Source organism: Podarcis filfolensis (genome assembly GCF_964270895.1).
Source record: "Podarcis filfolensis genome assembly, chromosome: 9".
In the NCBI taxonomy this organism is placed as follows: Eukaryota; Metazoa; Chordata; class Lepidosauria; order Squamata; family Lacertidae; genus Podarcis; species Podarcis filfolensis.
In genome coordinates this window covers 31,984,559-32,004,960 of record NC_139610.1, presented here as the reverse complement: position 1 = coordinate 32,004,960, position 20,402 = coordinate 31,984,559, and the positions used below count along the sequence as shown (strand labels likewise).

The 20,402-nt window shown below is 43.1% G+C and overlaps 2 protein-coding genes across 2 annotated transcripts in view; one reads left to right on the top strand and one right to left on the bottom strand.

Moving 5' to 3' along the window:
• Positions 1-2,383: 2,383 nt before the first annotated feature.
• On the top strand, positions 2,384-9,665 carry SAP30 (Sin3A associated protein 30). Its single transcript, XM_083631383.1, has 4 exons — positions 2,384-3,360; positions 5,541-5,663; positions 7,311-7,409; positions 9,370-9,665. The coding sequence occupies exons 1-4, from the start codon at positions 3,022-3,024 to the stop codon at positions 9,490-9,492; spliced, it is 684 nt and encodes a 227-aa protein (XP_083487509.1). The 5' UTR covers positions 2,384-3,021; the 3' UTR covers positions 9,493-9,665.
• A 2,249-nt stretch (positions 9,666-11,914) lies between these two features.
• The window catches only part of SCRG1 (stimulator of chondrogenesis 1), a 78,264-nt gene continuing 69,776 nt past the window's right edge, over positions 11,915-20,402 (bottom strand). The window contains exons 5-6 of the mRNA XM_083631431.1: positions 18,676-18,946; positions 11,915-15,757 (exon numbers count right to left, since the gene is read on the bottom strand). Coding sequence (XP_083487557.1) covers positions 15,703-15,757; positions 18,676-18,911 — 291 coding nt within the window. The 5' untranslated portion in view covers positions 18,912-18,946 and the 3' untranslated portion in view covers positions 11,915-15,702. The remainder of the gene's footprint in view (positions 15,758-18,675; positions 18,947-20,402) is intronic.

Genomic DNA, 20,402 nt, shown 5'->3' with positions numbered 1-20,402 from the left:
TTTATATATAAGCTGCCTTGAGTCCCTGTAAAGGGAAAAAAGCAAAGTATAAATAAATATATTATAGTAATGCTTTTTTCTTATTGAATGGGATAGGTAGAACATGAAAATTCAAGGCTTTGCATGTTATCACCAGAGTATCCTTGAAGAGAGGTGTTATCTGGACAGAAAGTGAACTAGCCAGTTTTCAGCTGTTCTGTGTCTTTTATACGGAGAAAATCAACAAAGCACACTATGCAATGCCAACAGATAAAAGCAGAGACATATAATAAGTATGTAATGCTTGCAGAATATTGGGATGCAGCTGCTCTGTCCTTAGATATTGCTTTGTCTACATTTTAAGTGAACTTTCTACTTTTGACATGGAAATTAAATACATTTGGTATGTGGGGTGTTGTTGTCATTTATGCATGTCACCCCTCATTTCTCTTTCATGTCCTTCTGAAGGTCTCCAGGCAACTGCCTGTGTAAACATTGCCTCTGCTGCTGCTGCTGCCGTTGTCGTATTGGACAGTGTACAGAATTCTTCCTTCGGTCAAATAAAACCTTATTCCAAGTACTAAGAACTGCATCCTTTGAAAGTGCTTTCAGTTGCTTTTTGCGCAGCGAAGAGATTGAGCAGGGATGACCATCTTCAACACCTTATTATTTATTCATTGCAGTTATTAATTACTGTACTTTTCAGGGCTCACCCCCAGCAAAGCAACATACCAAGAGAAATAAAAATATTAGAAACTCAGAGAATAAGGCATTGTGTTGAATCAGATGCAGATGCATAAGAATGGATAACACCATCAAGTTTCTCTTAAAGAAATGGTAAATGAAAAGTTTTCAAGGCCTTTTTTGCAATTGCCAACCCTGAGGGATAGCTCAGTTGCTAGAGCATGAAACTCTTAATCTCAGGGCTGTGGGTTCAAGTCGCACTTTGCGTGAAAGATTCCTGCATTTAAATAAGCAATTCTATATTATATTTTCTTTTTTCAGGGCATGGTATAAAGCACTATGAATCCCAGTGCTCTGCATGTGTTGCTGCTGTTTGGTGGTGGTTGTTTTTTGAAGAGAGAGTGAGAGAAACCGCGGTGCCTGAACATCTGAGTGGGTCCACTGATTGAAGTAGCAAATGCAGTATGTACAGAAGCGGGGCTTTGCTTCTCATTTTAAATTGAAACATTGTTGGGGGTATCATTGTATCATGAGTCACCCTCTTTTGGTCCAGATATAAGGGTTTTCTGCTTCTTTTTGTGAAGCCTCTTCAGTCATTCCACTTGAGTACACACAAATATTTTTCACAAAGAGGATTTTGTAGAATCGCGGCCGCTTAAAATCTCCCTGGTTTCAAGTGTAACTCTCCTCAGTGCTTTTATCCAAGGCCTACTTCTCTCCCCCTCGAAATGACGACGATCTCGGAGGCAGCGTCATTTTAACTGCAGGGAGATTATCTGCCCGAGTTTTGCATTTACCTCCGGATACGTTACAACACAAAAGGAGTTTCTCTCCGAGGCGAGAACGTTGTGACCAAGGCGTCTGCCCTAATGGATGTCTATGAGGTGGGGAGGGAAATTTCCTAAACTTGACCCCCAGCTCGAAGTCTAAAGGCTCCCTCCCCAAATACGGTTCTAAATGTGCTTTTCAAACATGCAGCAGGCCCCAAGGAGCTGTTGGTAACGATTACAAAAGGTGTCCGTGGAGAGGAGGGGGCGGGCGCGCGGCGTTGCTCGGCTTTGCACTGTCACCGGAAGGCAGCAGCTGTAAATTCGGCTGCGCCGGGGCTTCCATGAACACAAATGGGAGAGATTACTGCGGCTTGAGCTGCAGCAGCACGAGGCAAACTGCTCCATTTTCAACTTTTCCGAAGCATATCCGTTTCAAATGCGCTAACGGCTGCGAGGGGGTTACTGAAAGCGCCGCCTCTTGTGTAACTAATGCGCCCCTCACGTCCGCGGCTGTGGAAGGAGGAACGCGGTGCTTGCTGCGTATACGTACTTGGACTGCATCTTTCTTCCTTTTTTTGCAGCCAAGCTAACAAACGCTTTAACTCTTCCCCGTTGCACACATCCTCTAAGAGAAGGCGGAGCTGGGGAAAGGCGAGCGGAAAGACCTTTCTGGTGCGTAGTTTGCAAGCATCTCCCTCGCTACGAGCCAGTAAAATGGCCTGTTGTGTTGGTGCGCGCGCGCCCAGGCGAGGAGACGCTTGCAAATTCGTCTGCTCGCTCCCTCGCTCGCTTTGGTAAATATATTTAACCCTGGCGGAGGGGGCTTTGCGCCGCGGTGCATTTCGGGATCTGTAGTCTCTGGCCCCGTCCGCGACCTGAGCGAAAGCGTTGCCGAAAAACTACAACGCCCATGAGCGCCTGTGGAAGGCGGGGGTAAAAAGAGCAGAAGGAGCAGGAATGGGGAGGGGGGCGGAGAACACCCCTAGCGCACACAGCAGGGCAGGTTGCTGCTGCTGCAATAGCAACAGGGAAACCGCTGAAAAGTCCGCCGCACATGACATGAGAGGGAAGGAAGCGGAGTTGCTCTGCCCGTAGCCCGAAGGAGAGGGAGGCCAGCGCTTTGATTGCTCGGAGAGGGCGGGCGGCTGCGCGCAGTGCGGGACCCGCTGCTCGAAGGGAAGCGATTCCCTCGTCCTGTCCAGTCTTTCCACACACAGGGAGGAGGGGTGTTTGTGTCTTTCCTCCCTCCCTCCCGGTGTCCAACAGAGGACGGCAGCGGAGCGGACGTGTTCTGCTTGTCGCCCCCTCTCCAAAGAGTTGGAGCTGCGGGGTTCTAGCCCCCTACTCTTCCCTCCGCGCTACCCCGAGGGGCGGCTGCAAGGAGGGGATCTGGGTGGCTCTCGCGCCCTCGCCCGCTGCTGCCTTCCCTCCCCTCCGCTCCTTGACAAAAGGAGCGACGGAGGCGGCGTCTGAGCGTCCGCGGCGGGGCGGGGGGCAGCAGCAGCAACACCGCCCCGTTGAGTTGTACTTTACTTTCGAGGCATCGGCTGCCGCCGGAGAAAGCCCGCAACCCGGGCGGAGGTAGGCGATGAACGGCTTCGGCCCCGACGAAGTGACCCGCGGCGGGGGAGAAGCTGCCGCCGTCCCGGCCGTGGTGGCCAACGCCGCCGCTGCCGTGGAAGTCCTGCCGCCGCCGCCGCCCCTCCCGCAGCCGCCGGCCGGGCTAGGAGCTGCTTCGTCCGCCGCTGCGGCCACGGCGGCGGGCTCGGCCGGACCTCCGGGCGCAGCGGGCCCCGGCGCGGGACAGCTGTGCTGCCTGCGGGAGGAAGGCGAGCGGTGTAGCCGAGCCGCGGGCAACGCCAGCTTCAGCAAGCGCATCCAGAAGAGCATCTCGCAGAAGAAGGTGAAGATCGAGCTGGACAAGAGCGTAAGTGCCGGCGCAGGTCACTCTCTTTCCTTTGCCGGGATGGCTTTGTCGCTTCCTGCCTGATCCCACCCGAAGGCGTCGCAGTTCGACGCCGCCTGCTCTCTCTCATTTCATTTCGCTCTCCCTCAGCCCCGCTGCAAGCACAGAAAACATCAGGAGCCCCCAGATCTCCGCGCTTAACGTTGCACGCTGCGATGGAGGAGGAAACAAAAGCGAGCCGAGGAGGGGGGAAATGAATGGGCGAGATGGTCTTCCTTGGGAAGCCCAGTGTTACGCGGCATTCCTTGCCTTTTTGCCTCTTTGTAACTGGGCGACCTGGCTGGCGTTTAGTCCCCGGGAAATGCCCTGGAAGGGGGAGCCCAGCTAATAGCCATTGATCTCCTTGCCCATTTCCCTTGCAGCCCATCCATTCCCGGCCCCGGGTGAGTTAACAAGAAAGAAGGAAATCAATGAAAGGTGTTTGCGTGGATAGGCTGTTATAGCACCCTCTCCCTTTACCCGGAGAACGGAGGCAGTAAAAGGCAGTTTGATTTGTTTTTTGCTCTGCTTTTCCCCTCCCGCCTCCCGTCATTGAATGGCTGGCCGTTGTGGGTTTCTCCCTGTTTCTGTTGTGTGTGCCCTTGCTGTGTAGTTGGCTGCGTGGCTGACGCTGCAAAAGCTGGGCTACTGGTCTTTGTAAGTGCGGGTGGAAGTGGCTGCTCTCTCCTCTCCCCACCCCCCTTCGGTTTTGCTTTTGCTTCTTCCCCAACCCCCTTTACAAATCGTAGTGATCGTGTGTTCGTAAGAAATCCCGGTTCTCTTTCGCTTTCTCCCAGGACCAGTCGTGTGTGTGTACGTGTGTGCTTGATGGAGTGTTTCTGTTTCTCTAGAGAGAGCAGTACTTGGCTGCTCCGCCTCGTGCTGCAGTGTTGCACGTCCTACTTTTGCCACTGTGTCGTCTTCCCCTTGGCAGCCATCAGGCTCTCTCGTTATAATCCTTTCTCTTTCGGCGAAACACCCGCAATCGTAGGAAACCCTGAAGGCTGGTCGTCCGACTTGTCTTCCTCATTCTTCCCCCACCCTCACTCCCTCCATCATGTTTAAAGGAAAGGCGGAGAGAGAGAAAACAATTTAGTACAACAGACATTCCTCAAGTCGGAGCACGTTAACCTGCGGAGTAAATGTCTGCCGGCTCATGGCTCCCTATTGCATGGCTAACACTCTGCTTGCGCTTTTTAACTGGAAGGAACAAGTACTGTATTTTGAATCTCTTTATTTTACCGACTCAGTTAAAAGTGCATTGTTGATGCCTGGCAGCAAATAAAGGTTGCTAATAATATACTACAAATATAATACCAGGAGGTAACTTGAAGGGTTGGTGGGGAAGGTGTTCCTCAGTTTGTATTATGAAAGCGATATTTCCAAGTAGTTCCTAGTAGATTTTCAGTCAATCCTGCAGGGTTTTTACTGTAAATCTATTGATAGTTCTGTGGGGATTTACTCCCCACTGAGTATATTTAGGATTGCAGCTTTAGGATGCTGTTTCAACACACTTTCTAGACAGGGAACCCAAGTGGAAGCAATGGCTTAAGTAAATATGTTTGAGATGTATGCTGTTAAGTGTCTTCAGGTTGGCATTTACACTCTCTAGTTTGTTTGTTTTTTTAGAGACAGTTTTTGTGTACAGATGTATTAAATTAAAAAGACCCCTTTGGCCCTGAATCTTGGCAGCTGCTAACTCAGTCACAGCATCCTAAATTTTGGATTTCCAATCCAAAGAAACATAAGTTTGTATAGAGAATTTACTCTTGAAAGGTGGAAATAGTGTTTACATCCATTAACATACTAAATCTTATTAGAAGTAACAAAAAAGATGTGACTTTTGTCACTTTCCTATCCTTGTATTCTGCCCACTTTTGTGAAAAGGCTTTACTGAGTTTCTGATGACTGTATTTTTACTTAGCTAATGGGAATAAAATAGTGGTAAAAGGCATTTCCTGAGCCAAGCTGGTAACACTGCAGTAGCTTGTTAACGTAACAAGATTCCTCTGGCAGCTTCTGGTACCCTTGAATGTGTTTGTGGCAGCTTGACCCCTTTACTGAAAATCACTGGTGTCCTTTAGTTTGTGAGTTGTGAAGTTTGAGAATGTTGTTGCTGCCCAATGTTAACCTGTTGTTTTTTGTTTTAAAAAAACTTTCAGGCAAGGCATCTTTATATTTGTGATTTCCACAAAAATTTAATTCAAAGTGTCCGAAACAGAAGAAAGAGAAAAGGCAGCGATGATGATGGTGACTCACCAGTGCAAGATGTTGACGCTCCAGAGGTAGATTAATATTCCTGGTATTATCTCCATGTAGGCAAATGTTTTGTGGAAGCCATACAAAATAATGTTATAGGTTGTTTTTTTTTAAGTGCTAGGTGATAGACATTATTTTTTATTACTGAATCCCACATGCTTTTGTATGTTTACTTTATTGTGCATTGATTGTATTGACATTTAAGCTCATCCTTTCTTAAAAAAATGAGAAGTTGGGAGCAGGAAGGTACAGACCAGTCTTCTCCAGTCTGCTGTTCTCCAGAAATGTTAGACCTCAGCTTCCATCTTCCCTGACCGTTTGTTGTACTGTGTTGTGGGGTTGATGGGACTTAGTCCAAAACAACTAAAGTGGGAATCAGGTTGAGGAAGCTAGTGCACTAGATGGCCCCAGTGTATGATCTGTACAAAATACCTGTCGTAGAGTTGTCTATTTGAAGTTCCGTTTCATTCGCTGTAAAGCTCCTTACTAGGCCTGCTTCACAATGTGTCTCTGCATTTTCCCACTGCCTCAACATGCAGTGTGGATCATTGCATAGGCAGCTGCTGAATACTGCATAATGGCTATTAGTCCATCTAGTTCATAATTTTGGCAACATCTATCCAATGTTCGAAGCAGGCTTTCCCCAGCACCTACTACTTTAGGTGAGGTACTTTATCTGGAGTTTCTGGGGATTGAAACATGGGCTTTATACTACTACTACTACTACTACTACTACTACTACTACTGCTACTACTAAAACTAAAGGGACGCGGGTGGTGCTGTGGGTTAAACCACAGAGCCTAGGACTTGCCGATCAGAAGGTCGACGATTCGAATCCCCGTTACGTGTTGAGCTCCCGTTGCTCAGTCCCTGCTCCTGCCAACCTAGCAATTCGAAAGCACATCAAGGTGCAAGTAGATAAATAGGTACCGCTCTGGTGGGAAGGTAAACGGCGTTTCCGTGCGCTGCTCTGGTTCGCCAGAAGCGGCTTAGTCATGCTGGCCACATGACCCGGAAGCTGTACGTCGGCTCCCTCGGCCAATAAAGCAAGATGAGCGTCGCAACCCCAGTTGGTCATGACTGGACCTAATGGTCAGGGGTACCTTTACCTTACTACTACTACTAATTTATTTCTACCCCGCCCATCTGGCTGGGTTCCCCAGATGCTCTGGGCAGCTTTCAACAGAACATTAAAGACAGAATAAAACTTCAAACATTAAAAACTACCCTAAACAGGGCTGCCTTCAGATGTCTTCTAAAATTCGGATAGTTGTTTATTTCTTTGACATCTGATGGGAGGGCATTCCTCAGGGTGGGCACCACTACCGAGAAGGGCCTCTGCCTGGTTCACTGTAACTTCACTTCTCGCAGTGATGGAACTGCCAGAAGGTCCTTGGTGCTGGACCTCAGTGTCCGGGTTGAACGATGGGGGTGGAGATGCTCCTTCAGATATACATGCAAAACATGTAATCTACCACGTTTAGAGTTTAGGATTTCTGACACTGCCTGTTCCAGGTGGTGACTGTTGCTGGCATAGAAGCTTCATGTAATGCAATATACTTAAGAGGCCAAGGGAAAGCACATTGCCCAGAAAGTTCTGTGGAGCATGCACACTATAAAATAACTCGTTGACATGGCCCTCGAGTTAACAGAATCTTGTCATTCCTTTGCAGGTTGATCTGTTTCAGTTGCAAGTAAACACACTAAGAAGATACAAAAGGCACTTCAAATTACAGACCAGACCGGGACTTAACAAAGCACAGCTTGTTGAAGTATGTGCAATTTCACTTATTTATACTTTAGTAAAAAGAAAGAAACAATGTGCTAGATTTTCTGGTTCTTTTGAACTAGAGTTCTCAAATCCTTGCATTCTGACGACTTTCTTCTTTCTTTTTTGCTGACTATTGCTTCCTTGGTACACTTTCATACTGATGATTATGCAGCTTTCTGACAGGGTTAGGCTGTAATTCTATGAACATTTTAAATGGGAATAAATCTTGTGGGATTTACTTGCAAATAGACATGCATTGGACTGCACATGAGATGTAACCAAGATTGCACATGAAACAAAATCATCTGGGATGCTAAAGCCCTAAGCAGGTAGTGAAGGACCCTCAAGGATACCTGCAAGTTGGATGGCTGGGCAACATAATGATGATATTTGGTATCGCTGCAAAGTGCCTGAGATAAGAGAGCGCTAATTCACATAAATGCTGGTGGAGGTCTGAATTGACTTTAACCAGCTAAGAAAGAGGTCCTGGAGACATAGTGGAAAAGTAATCGAAAATGTCAGCTGAGTATGCTGCAACGGTGGAATAGTGTATGATAATTATTCTTTCGAACTTGTTGCATTGTGTTGGGTCATCTTAGATTCTACAAAGCTAGAGGAAGCCTTCAGCTTAAGGCAGACAGGTAGTTCTTTATGCAACAACTTCTGGAATTCACTGCTTACCAGATGATTACTGGATGTTGTAATGTAGACAAAGCAATGGAGGGTGGCTATTAAGGCAAACACTGTTTTTGAGATTCTTAGGGGTGTTTCAGAAGTTTGGAGATCCTTTTGGAATGTTTCATTTGGTTTAGCATTCTCAGTATTTTGGTATCATCTACAGACCTGGCTACTACTTCACTGTCTGTTTTTATTCTAGGTTGTTTTTGAATACAGTGGTACCTCGCAAGACGAATGCCTCGTAAGACGAAAAACTCGCAAGACGAAAGAGTTTTTCGTTTTTTGAGTTGCTTCGCAAGACGAATTTCCCTATGGGCTTGCTTCGCAAGACGAAAACGTCTTGCAAGTTTGTTTCCTTTTTCTTAAAACCTATGGGACTCCGTGCTTCCTATGGGAATCCATGCTTCGCAAGATGAAAAATTCGCAAGACGAAAAAACTCGCAGAACGAATTAATTTCGTCTTGCGAGGTACCACTGTAATTAAATACCCAGTCCCAGTACTACTTTTTTGTAGCCCATTGTTCTTCCACACTTCAAAATGTTGAACTCTTGAACAAGTTTTCAATAACCGTTACCTTTTTGTATGGACTATTTTGTCTTGCTTGGTAGAACTATATTTCTCTCCCTGTTTAGGGACCAGACAATGTTGGATCCAGTGAGTTGGAGCTATGCTCCTTCCAGTTGCTTTTTGCTGAAATGGACAAATGGAAATAGTTCCCAGTGGCTCCAGGGTTTCCAGTTACCACCACTGCTTTGGCCTCTGTATTTGGACAGTTTAGGACAGACTTCACCACTCTGGTGCCCTCCGTATGTTTTGGTCTACAACTTAAACCAGTAACTGTTCTGGTTAGGGCCAATGGAAGTTGTAGTCCAAAACATATGGAGGGCAGCAGGTTGTTAACTGATTTAGAACATCTCATGGGTTGACTAGTTAAGTGCTTATGTGATACGTTTTTGCATTGGATGAATGTAAGAAGAGCATTCTGTATTCCTTGGAAAATAGGGTAGAATGCTTTATCACTGATATTCCTAAACTTTTCTGAGAGTTTTTTCCTCAAGGAAAGTGAGACAACAATTCTTTAAATCAGTATAAAATAAATGTAAATGTGCTAATACAATACTGGTGTCTTGTTCCTTGTGTGCCAATTGGCACCACCTATTAAGTTCTGATGGTCAAGTTCTAAGAACTTGTGTTTGAAAGCCAGGCTAGATTCTGCTGTTTTCTTCATAAATAATCTGCACAATACCTACTTATGTTTAGGGATATATATTTTTTCTTGCAGATAATTGGGTGTCATTTTCGGACGATTCCGGTGAATGAAAAAGACACTGTGGCCTATTTCATCTACTCTGTGAAGAACGATAAGAACAAATCTGATCTAAAAATGGACAGTGGTGTTCACTAAATAAGCAAACTTGAAACTCTGCAGGTGTAAAGACTGTTTTGGATTTGCTGAAGATTTCTTTGTAACTGGTATTCAGATGGAGAATTCTGATATTTTTCTTGGGAAAAATACTGCTCATAAATGATATTTCCATGGTAAAAATATTTTAAATAAATACTATTGGTGTTGCTGCACCTTCATGTGTATGGTGTCTGGCAAGTGTATAAGGCTATTACTGTATATTGCTTTTCAGTTTGTAAAAATAAGCTGAAATGTGGAATGCCCTCCAAAATTATCTCCTCTAAATCTCTCCTGGGCTGGGAGGGAGACAGCTAATGGTGTCAAGGTCGTGCTTCATGATGAATTAATTTGTGCTTCAGTTGCAAAGATGAGTGGTTATATTTCAATAATACGTTAAGAGACCTTTGTGTAACACAGCTCTTAACATACTTTCTGAAGCTTTTCCTCCTCATTATCATCTTTTGTTTGGTTCAAAAATCATGCCAAGTCATGGTTCAGAAATATTTCCTAGGGGCTGATATGATGTCTGAATTGGCAGACCATGGCATATGGTTAGGGTGGCAAACCAGACACAGAAACCATGGTTTGAAATGAGTTTTAAAGCAATAATTTGTGCTATTTGATGGTTTTAACACAGTGCCTGAACTGACAACCTATTGGTATGGTTGTTGCTCCACTGCCCAAGGTTGCTTTGCCATAAAAGAGGGGAATAAACTTGTAAGTGCTGAGAACAGAAAAAATGAAAGCAGACAACTGACTATAAGGCAAGGTATGTCTATGTGTGTGTTTAGAAGCTCCAACTATGGTTTGGGTTCTAAACTATGGTAACATAATCCACAGTTTAGCAGGATGTTCAAAATGAATCTCAATATTTGCTTTGAGTTTTGCATACTTCCAAAAGAAGGTTTGGTTGCAGTTCCATATTAACTACCACAGTTATAAACAGCAAAATTGTTTATTGTCTAGTGCAGAGCTTTCCAAACTGTGTGTTGTTACATGTTAGCGTATCACGCGAATGCTCCCAGGGCTGGAAAGGGGTTAGTTTAACCTCCGGTTTGCTAGCAAAACTGAATTACTATGTCGCGAAATGATACATGTCTAAAAAGTGTGTCACCAACATGAAAAGTTTTAAAAGCTCTGGTATAGTGCTTCTCCTATTGGGGGGGGTTATAGTTGACAAACCATTGATGGTGTATTACTCCCACAAATTTTAGTAGCTTTAAAAAAAGAGGACTCAGTGGCTTGTAGCCAGTATAGTATTCCCACTGGGGAATAGTGTTTTGTATTGCTTTCTTAAGTAATGTATTTTTGCACTGTTTGACTTCTGCACTTCAGTAGTAGAAAAGAAAAACCACTCCTTTTGCCTTACTAAATATAACAGCTGTGATGTGAAAAGTGACTGTATCTGCTGTTTGTAAAACTGTGCACTATCAGAAGGTGGTCCAGCGGTTTTCAGCACTATAGGTGGACTGTCACATGGGTCCAACAAGCAATTTCCAAGTTGATCGGCTTTTCTGTTTAGGATGAGGGGGTGTATATACAGCATCTGGGTTGCAGATGCTCCAGTTGCCAGTTAAAATAGCTGGGATCAAGCTTCTTCTAGATAGAGCCTTGACAGGTGATTGGTGTCCTAGAAACTAACTGTGATAATTGGATATACAGTAGAAGTGGGTCTTTGTAAACGCAGCTTCAAGTGTGCAGCCTAATGTACTCTCTTGTTTCCTGGTCTTGCGCCCTGCTGTGTTGCATATCCTTTTCCTATCTTCTGTGCCAGTGCACAATATGAGTAAGCCCAACCCTACATGCTATCTTCAAACCACCTGCTCTTCTCAAGGCCATCACCTGTACTGAAAGTCACATTTGATGTTTTGTCACTCCCAGTTTAGACAAGATGCAGCCTGCAAAAGGTAAGTGATACCTAAAGATGATTTTTTATTTAAAACCACAACCAGTGTTCGACAATTTGAGAACTTGGGTTTGAATTTGTGACTGGAAAAGCAACCAGAATCTATATTTTAAATGCAGCACAAATCTACACGTGTTTACTCAGTAATAGTCCACTGTGTTAAGTAGGGCTTGTTTCCAGCAAAGTACATTCGTACCTTGGAAGTCGGATGGAATCCATTCCAGAAGTCCGTTCGACTTCCAAAACGTTCGGAAACCAAAGTGCAGCTTCTGTTTGGCCACAGGAAACTCCTGCAGCCAATCGGAAGCCTCGTTGGACATTCAACTTCCAAAAATAGTTCGTCAAGCAGAACAGTCACTTCCGGGTTTGTGGCGTTCGGGAGCCAAAACATTCAAGAACTAAGCTGTTCGAAAACTAAGCTGTTTGAAAACCAAGGTACGACTGTATGCATAGGATTGCTGTGAGGCTGAAGTTCTAACACTGTCATCTTCTACTGTCTGATTGTGAGTATAAAGCTTGTTTTTGGAAATTAAAGCCAGCAGTTAATGGCCAAAGGTTTCTCCAACATTGTGCTGTTACGTAACATTTTCTTAGAATTTAGGAACGAATCCCACTGACACAAAAGGCAAAGCTGTAGAAAGTTAGAAACCCTGGTTGAATTGCATGTAGTTATAAAAAAAGTTGTACTGTAGCTTTCGCCATCATGTGAAATCTTTGCCTTACGGCTGAATACCGATTGCAGCAACCCACATAGAGGCACCTGGAAGATAAAAACCTATAAGCCCTTTCCTACCCTTTTGCATGCTTTTGGATCAGAAGCAGAATAGTGCGGAAACATTGCCAAAAGGAATAGATTACCAAAGTTAGGCTGCAATCCTATACACGTGCTTGGAGCAAGTCCCCTTGAATTTACAGGGACTTGCTTATGAGTGAACATGTAGTGTAACCATAGCTTTTTGGTGGGGTGACTTCTAGCCCCCCATGTGAGAAACCTAAATATAGCTGATTACTATACAGGTGTGTTTGTTCCTGTGGCCTCATGACTCTATGCATACCTAAATAATCTCTTCAATAAGAACTGCTCGATTGAGCTGCAAAAAAGCAATACAGTTAATAAGATCCTTTGGACAAGTATGCGACGGTGGTATTAAACTTTCTCAAGGAGAGATACTAGTATCCTTACACTGTACTGTTGAACGTCATGATTAGACAGAAGACTGTAGATAATACAAAATTCAGAGCAGTCGCAGACATAATAGGCACAGCATTCAATATGACCTCAGACTGCAGAGATGGACTGGTGCCAAAAGTCTAGTTCGAGAAGGACAAATGAGCACTTAGGGGGAAAAGGACTATATGAGTACTCAAAGCGATATTTAAATCAGTCTTGGTATGTAGGCAAGCATTACCTTCTTTTTGAACTGACCATACACAAATCGTTATTACAAATGGGGGGAAAGGGGCTGCCCATAAATAAAATTTAAGGTATTTACTGCATAGGCAGCATTTGTTTTGTGAAATACTTCAGTATGTAGAACAATCATAAATTGTGTTGTGATACAAGAGGATAATATTCTTGTGTTGCTAGAAGCAGACTTGGCTTAACACTTAGGAAGTTAATCCTGCTTTGTTTCACAGTAGCGTTAGACTTCATTGAGAGTACTTCGATTGGCTATTGAGATTGAAAAAGGTAAGATGAATGCAAAACACAATTATCATATTGAGAAAATTGAGCTAGGTGTGCACACTGTTGAATGAATGGCTGAAATCCCCGCCCCTCGCTGCTCTAAGAAAGCTGCCTGTCTAGCTTCTAATTAAATACTGCAAAAGATAAGCCACAACAGCCACAGGCAGCTTATTTATTTGCTTCCCTTAAATGTTTGGACAGTTTCGCAGTGTTTTATCATTAATTTTCTGGTAGCTGAAACATATTTCTTGCTCTAATCTTAGGAATAGGATTGAGCAATTTTTCTTCTACCCAAGAGCCTTTTAAATATTTGAAAATCGCATTTCTGTGCTTTTCCACCCCAAGCTTTTATTTCTCCATAGTAAACATACCCATTTTTTTCAACCTTTCTTCCCAATTAGACTACAAATCATGGCTGGTGCTAAGGAGATACAATCAGCTCAGAGTGTCACAAGTTGTGCAGGCATGTCCCACTAACAGTGAAATGTAAAATGCAATCCTATGTATACTCTGAAGTATGGCCCTCTGTGTTCAGTGTGGCTTACTGACCCATTCTGAAGTAGTGTCAAAATTGTTGGATTGTCCCCTGGTACATAAGTATCAAATAATTTTACTAATGGGCTACCTAGAACAATGAAAACTAAAAATTTAAGAGCTGAAGATGGTAAGATTAGTCTCCTCTCATTGTACTTACTATGCAAAAATAAAACACATGCCAGCAGCATTTAAATACCTTAATGGGCAGAATCCGTAACAGATTATGAGTTATTCAATGTGCCTTCGGTGCAGGCTAGCCCTGTTAATAGTTTATATTGTATTTCCTGGCAGTTTTTAGGTGAAACACATTTGGAAGCTTCAGGAGTTTTCATAGATCAATGAAAAATATTTTATGCTTCCTGTTGTCAAATGTATCTGTTGCTTTTCCTTTTTTTTTCTCTCCAGGCACTTTTTATCAATCCTTTTATCATTTCCACAAAGAAGGCTTTGTGTTTGTTAGTGCTTCCACAGTTGCGCAGAATTTCTTCTCTTTTATCCTGTACTTGGAATGAGAATTGCTGATAAAGCAAAAGAGGTCTGCCTATGCCCTGTTCTACATATCCAAATACTTCTGTCGCTGGCTGGGTGTTGATGGCCAATGTCATGCAAAATGCACGCTGCAAAGAGTTGCGAGCAGTAAATCTAATTGGTTTTACATGCAAATAAATGCATGTAATGGAACACTGGTGCCATTTTTCCGAGAAGAAAAGCAGTTTTAGGGGGGGAATGGAGTGTTGGGAAGGAAAGAAATGCTTAACCCCTGTCGCAGTGACACACCCCACCCTGCCCCCCGGTCCTGTAATAAGCACTGAACACTTACCCAAAATCCCCCTGCAGGAAGGAACATTAAATGGGACTTAAACTGAAAAAGAAAAACATGTTCTCGTATTTTATTTTGCTTAAAAATGAATTTGCATATCTGCACTCATGTCTCCGTGTTCTCCTTTAAAGATGAGACGCATTTAAAGCTATTAATGCCGTGTATTTTTTTCAGACGTGGCCTGATCTAAACCAGCTGAAGTTGTGTTGTGTTCATGGAGCTTTGATTCAAGTCCATGCGTGATCAGCTGCTGTTTGATTGTAAGTCTGTTTTTATAGCAGCTGTGTCTCCTTAACCACATAAAAGCATAAAGGTGTCTTTAGAATTTTATAACTGAAATGTATGTAGAAGCTTGTAAAGTCCCACTAGTCGCAACAGCCCCATCTTCAGAGAGATGGCAAGAGACAGGGAGAGAGGGCACGGGGGAACCAAAACGTAAAGAATTGCCATCAAAGGGCTCCAGGGTAGATAATATAATCAGAATTGTAGAGCTGGAAGAGACGCTCTGAGAGTCACCCAGTCATTCCCCTGTAATGCAGACATCTCGACACACGGTCCCCCATGCAATTTCAAACCATGTAAGACCCTGCTTAGCTTTGCAAATGTGCTAACAGTTTCTGTGAAGTGTGCAGTAGCTGTTTCAATGGAAACTACATCACTTTAAATGACCATTGAACTCCTTAAAAAGTAGTATGATGGGATTAATTACGCTTGCAGTTCAGTGTCTTAGTCTATTAAATGAGAGAATTGAGAATTACATCTTGCTTTATTTGTGTAACAACTGATGCTTCAAGTTGCGTACAAATAGTTAAAACACCAAGAATTAAAGAAAACAGTCATATGAAACACTTTAGCTAAGACTTAGTTAATTTAGTCTTTGTTATTAAGACAATCCCACCCAAGCAGCCCTGAGAAGAAGTGTATCTTCTATGGTATGTTACTTAGGTCAGGTCAATGAACATCAACATCACTACCAAATTAGATTTGAGAGCTCTGCTACATATGGGGTTTTATTAACTTTAATTTTACTGTCCCTAAAGTCTACTTCCTTGGAGGTAATAACCATGCAATGAATAGTAAACATGGTGCTGTTAGTCTTGTTTAAACATAACATTGAATGCCTAAAAAATGGTGGCTATAGTAGCTTCCGTATTGCATTCAAAGTCCATCTTCTTTAGACCTGATGACCACATAAGCTTTATTCCAGTCTTCATGAACAAAGTCCTGCATTTGCCGTCCTTTCTCAAACGCAATGTTTCTTCATGGCTTGTTGCAGGGAATCACAAATGATATTTTTGGCCCAAAAAAGATACCCCTGAAAGAAATTGGCAGAAATTCAAATCGGGAAGTATGCTATAGGTATTCATTCTTCTTGTGTTTCTTAAATATGCAAAGTGGCTTACAAGAATAATGAAAACACAATAAATGAAAGACAGACTAAACAACCATAAAAGCAGACACTTTATAAAGCCAGTAATCAAATCAGAAGCAGGCAACTAAATGTAAAAAGAAAGCTGGAAATAATAATAATAAAAGTTCTCAGCAACTGTCCGAAGACTAAAAGGGAAGGAGCTTAGTAGGTCTCCATGGGGAGTGTATTCCCACAATTCAGTGATCATTCCATTTAAAAAGCTCTGTCTTGAGTTCCTCCTACTAGTCTAATTCCATGTAAAGTAGGAATGAGCTTCTGATGCTGACCTTAACTTCTGGCCAGACTCATGCGGGAGTAGGTAACCCGACTTTAAGCCATTTAGGGATTTAAAGGTTAGAACCCATACTTGAGTCAGGAAATGAGTAAGAAAGCAAGCAATGCAGATCTTATAAGAGAGAGGTGACAATAGTAATCAGGCAGCCACATTTTGGACCAATTGAAGTTTCCAGGTGGTCTTTCAATTTCCCTACTGAAACTGGAGGCAAATCATTTCATTAAATGCAAATTACCCAGGCTTCTACCTGAACTTTAGGTTAAAAGGCTCAGGACCACATGCGAGGTTTTAATAATATATGGGTCCTAAAATATACTTACTTAAAACTGCCCCCTTAAAAGCAGTGGTGTTTCAGAATAAGCTCCATTAGTATTCAAACACTCGTTTCATTAAAAGAACACTGCTAAGTTCTTTTTTCCTTTTTTATTGCAAACCATTTTTTGTTCTTTGTTTGTATACCAATTATGCTTAGTTATATTGACCACTGTCTCTGTATGGCCTATGAATTACACCCACCGAGATGTAAAAATTGTGCCCCCCCCCCCAGATTTTGCAGGACAGCAATTCCCATCTTACTTGTTAATTGACCATGCTGGCAGGTGGTTGATGAGGACTGTAGTCCAACAACAGCTGGACAGCCACAGGCTCCCCATCCCTGAATTAGATAGAGCTTAAAGAGCTCAGTTTATCTGAATTCCTAATGTCTCTGGAAATGAGGGTTATTGACCAATTTCTAAATATCAAGCCCATTTACTTTCCTCCCCAACAGCACAAGGTTCTGCATGGTTATGCTGGGCTTTCTGCCAGATAAACAGAATAGGGATGAAAGGAACTACTGGAGAAGGGAAAATGTGAAGCATCTAGCTCCTGAACCTACCTGTTACTTATTCCATATAACCTGATTTCATGGTGTTGTGTGTTCCAGTTACCATACTGCCACCGCCTCAGTACACACACTGCTACCTCCAAAATACCACTCCCTCCCTTTGTCCCTCTTCTCTATGCTGCTTATATTTGAAATTAGCAATAACGGAGGTGCTCTTGTAATAACCAGTGCTGTCCTCAGAATGACCATTTCTACCCCAAATTCTGTGATGAACAAGTGGACACACCTATTGGATCAGTGGCCCTATGTCCTATAGTTTGTGTTACACCAAAGACTTAAGTGGGTTTACATATTGTTAGTTAGCCTTAGGTCCAAAATATCTGAATGTTTGTTAGGTAAGGAAAAAGAGTGGTGGTGGTCTAAAACGGAAGTCAGAATCCACCCTGGGTTCTTACGACGAAGTGCAGTATATAAATCTAATAAATAAAAATAAAATTAAGAATGACCCATCATGAAACTTGACATACCAAGTCAGACCATTGGTCTGTCTACTTCCATATTGTCTAAACAGACTGGCAGTGGCTCTGGTTTCAGGCAGGGAACATTCCCAGCCCTACCTGAAGTCACTGAGCAATGACTTGGAGACCTTTTACATACAAAGCAGATGCTTGACCACTGAGCTACACTGCCTCCCTAAGACAGTGTACATCCAGGTTCTGACCTGACCAAGGTTGCTTACTTTCAGCAAGATCCCTGTGCCATGTCTTCGGACCATAGCACTCCTATGTCATATTTTGGTACTGAAGCTTTTATTATTATTTGGGATGTTAGATAATAATAGATGGAGGGTTTTTCTGCTTTTGATTTCAATGAAGCTATGCAATCCTATGCATATCAAGTCACAAGTAAGACCCGTTGAGTTCAGTGGGACTTGGTGCACATCATTAAACATGTATAACTATACACTTTAGTTTGGTTTGACTGTCTCGCCAGAGTGGTGCATGCTCTAGTTCGCTCTCGCTTGGACTACTGCAATGCGCTCTATGTGGGGCTACCTTTGAAGGTGACCCGGAAACTACCAACTAATCCAGAATGCGACAGCTAGACTGGTGACTGGGAGTGGCCGCAGAGCCCGCATAACACCGGTCTTGAAAGACCTACATTGGCTCCCAGTACGTTTCCGAGCACAGTTCAAAGTGTTGGTGTTGACCTTTAAAGCCCTAAACGGCCTCGGCCTAGTATACCTGAAGGAGCGTCTCCACCCCCATCGTTCTGCCCGGACGCTGAGGTCCAGTGCCGAGGGCCTTCTGGCGGTTCCCTCACTGCGAGAAGCCAAGTTACAGGGAACCAGGCAGAGGGCCTTCTCAGTAGTGGCACCCACCCTGTGGAACGCCCTCCCACCAGATGTCAAAGCGAACAACTTTTAGAAGACATTTGAAGGCAGCCCTGTTTAGGGAAGCTTTTAATGTTTGATGGACTACTGTATTTTAATATTTTGTTAGAAGCTGCCCAGAGTGGCTGGGGAAACCCAGCCAGATGGGTGGGGTATAAATAATAAATAAAATAATAATAATAATAATAATAATAATAATAATAATAATAATAATAATAATTACTACTACTACTACTACTATTACTATTACTATTACTATTACCTCTCCTTGCAAAGAAAAGAAAGCAAGAGTCAAAGAAGCGACTTACTTTGGGCAGCAGAGCAATTCATTAAAATTACAATAGCAGACCATCTCACAGCCCTTTCCCTCCCAGAAGTGATCTTGAAGAAGCCCGTCAATTGGACGAAGACTGGCCACTCCCTCTGGGACGCTGTGACAGTTGTGGTCTTTTAATATTTTCCTGTAACAGGAGAGGCGGCCAGATGGTGTTGGGCTGGTCCCAAGCAGAAAGCTCAGAAACAGAAGAGTGGAGAGCATCGTCATTTTTGTGCTATCTTGGCAAGAGTTTGCGAATAGTGCTAGCGAGAGAAAAGAAAAGGCGCTTAGCTGGGTGCCGACATAAAATCAGTCTATTTATCAAATTCATCCCTTTAGCTCTGTTTTTCCACTATCCATGGATAGGAGAGGTTTGATTCCATTTGCATTTAAAGCCAAATGTTACCAAATTGTTGCTTTCTAAAAGAATATGAGAACTGAAGCACAGCCATCCTACGAAATTCACACTTACCCAAAATTCGCAACGCAGTTCCCTAAGCAATGTTTGCAAATATGCATATGCTAGGGGAATGTGTGCATATGAATGCATATATTAGTGAAAATAACATACAGAAATGCATACTAGGGGAAAATTGCTCGCAGAAATGGGCACATTTGTGAAAATGACGTACAAAAACTAGGAGAAATTCACATTAAAATGCTGGTTAATTTTCTGCAAAAATGTAAAGAACTGAATTTAAGATTGGAAACACAAGAAACAAAGAAAACTGAAATGGATGGAACTTTCTTCCTAGAAGTATCTCATCCAGAGTGCTGGAATTAGCAATTCCACAGTGTTGTGATGGTCTTTGCAAGGTGTCGCCCTCCTGTAGATTAAGTTTGGCAGAAAAAAACCAGTGAAATTATGTGAACATGTTAAATTGAATCGACAGTTTCAGCAGGCTGTTTCAGAAAATGTTCTGAGACTTGCAGAAACAGATGATGAAACTGGAAAATGTGTTGCTAAGGCACAAATCATTGCTAGATCATTCCAGATTCTCATTCTGATCCAGATTGTCACATCTGCCAGAAGCAGAGGGTGTTTTAAAAAATAACTTTAACCATAGCAATGGGATTTAACAGAGCTGTGCAGGCCACTGTGTTGTGCAGAAGCCAATATTCCTGAGCCACTCTTTTCCCTAGCTGCTAGTCAGCCCTCCTGTTTCCAGGTTGATGCCCATCTTTGACTTCAGTCAGCACAGGATTTGAACCAGATAGAAACTTTTAAAGCCATTGTAGCTATCCCCGATGGTATAGATGTACCTCAGGGTCTCTCCAGCACTTTGATCCCTCAGTCAACACAATAAGTAAATCTTGTCTATGTTCCAAGTGTATTTATTGTTGTGTCGTTTGCAGTATTTAAGATGGTGATGGCGTGGTGTTGCCAGTTTTAAAAAACAGTAAATCCTAAAATGTGTCCTCAGCTATTGTGTGGATTAGAACTAAGGAGGCTTTTGATGTACTTAGAGTAAAGTCCAAATAATTTACCAAATAAGGTCCCAAATAAGATACTGAAGTGTTCACTGCTGACCTTACCTTGGTATCCCAGCATATTTTCTGAGGCCTGAGGTAAAAGTGTGTGTGCAGAGGACCTATTGTTTTTATGCTCTAAACCAGGCACCCCCAAACTCGGCCCTCCAGATGTTTTGGGACTACAACTCCCATCATCTCTAGCTAACAGGACCAGTGGTCAGGGATGATGGGAATTGTAGTCCCAAA

Coding starts and splice junctions, on each gene's coding strand:
- SAP30 (XM_083631383.1), top strand. CDS start 3,022: ATGAACGGCTTCGGCCCCGACGAAGTGACCCGCGGCGGGGGAGAAGCT. Junction 3,361..5,540: donor AGATCGAGCTGGACAAGAGC/GTAAGTGCCGGC, acceptor AAAAACTTTCAG/GCAAGGCATCTTTATATTTG. Junction 7,410..9,369: donor ACAAAGCACAGCTTGTTGAA/GTATGTGCAATT, acceptor TTTTTCTTGCAG/ATAATTGGGTGTCATTTTCG.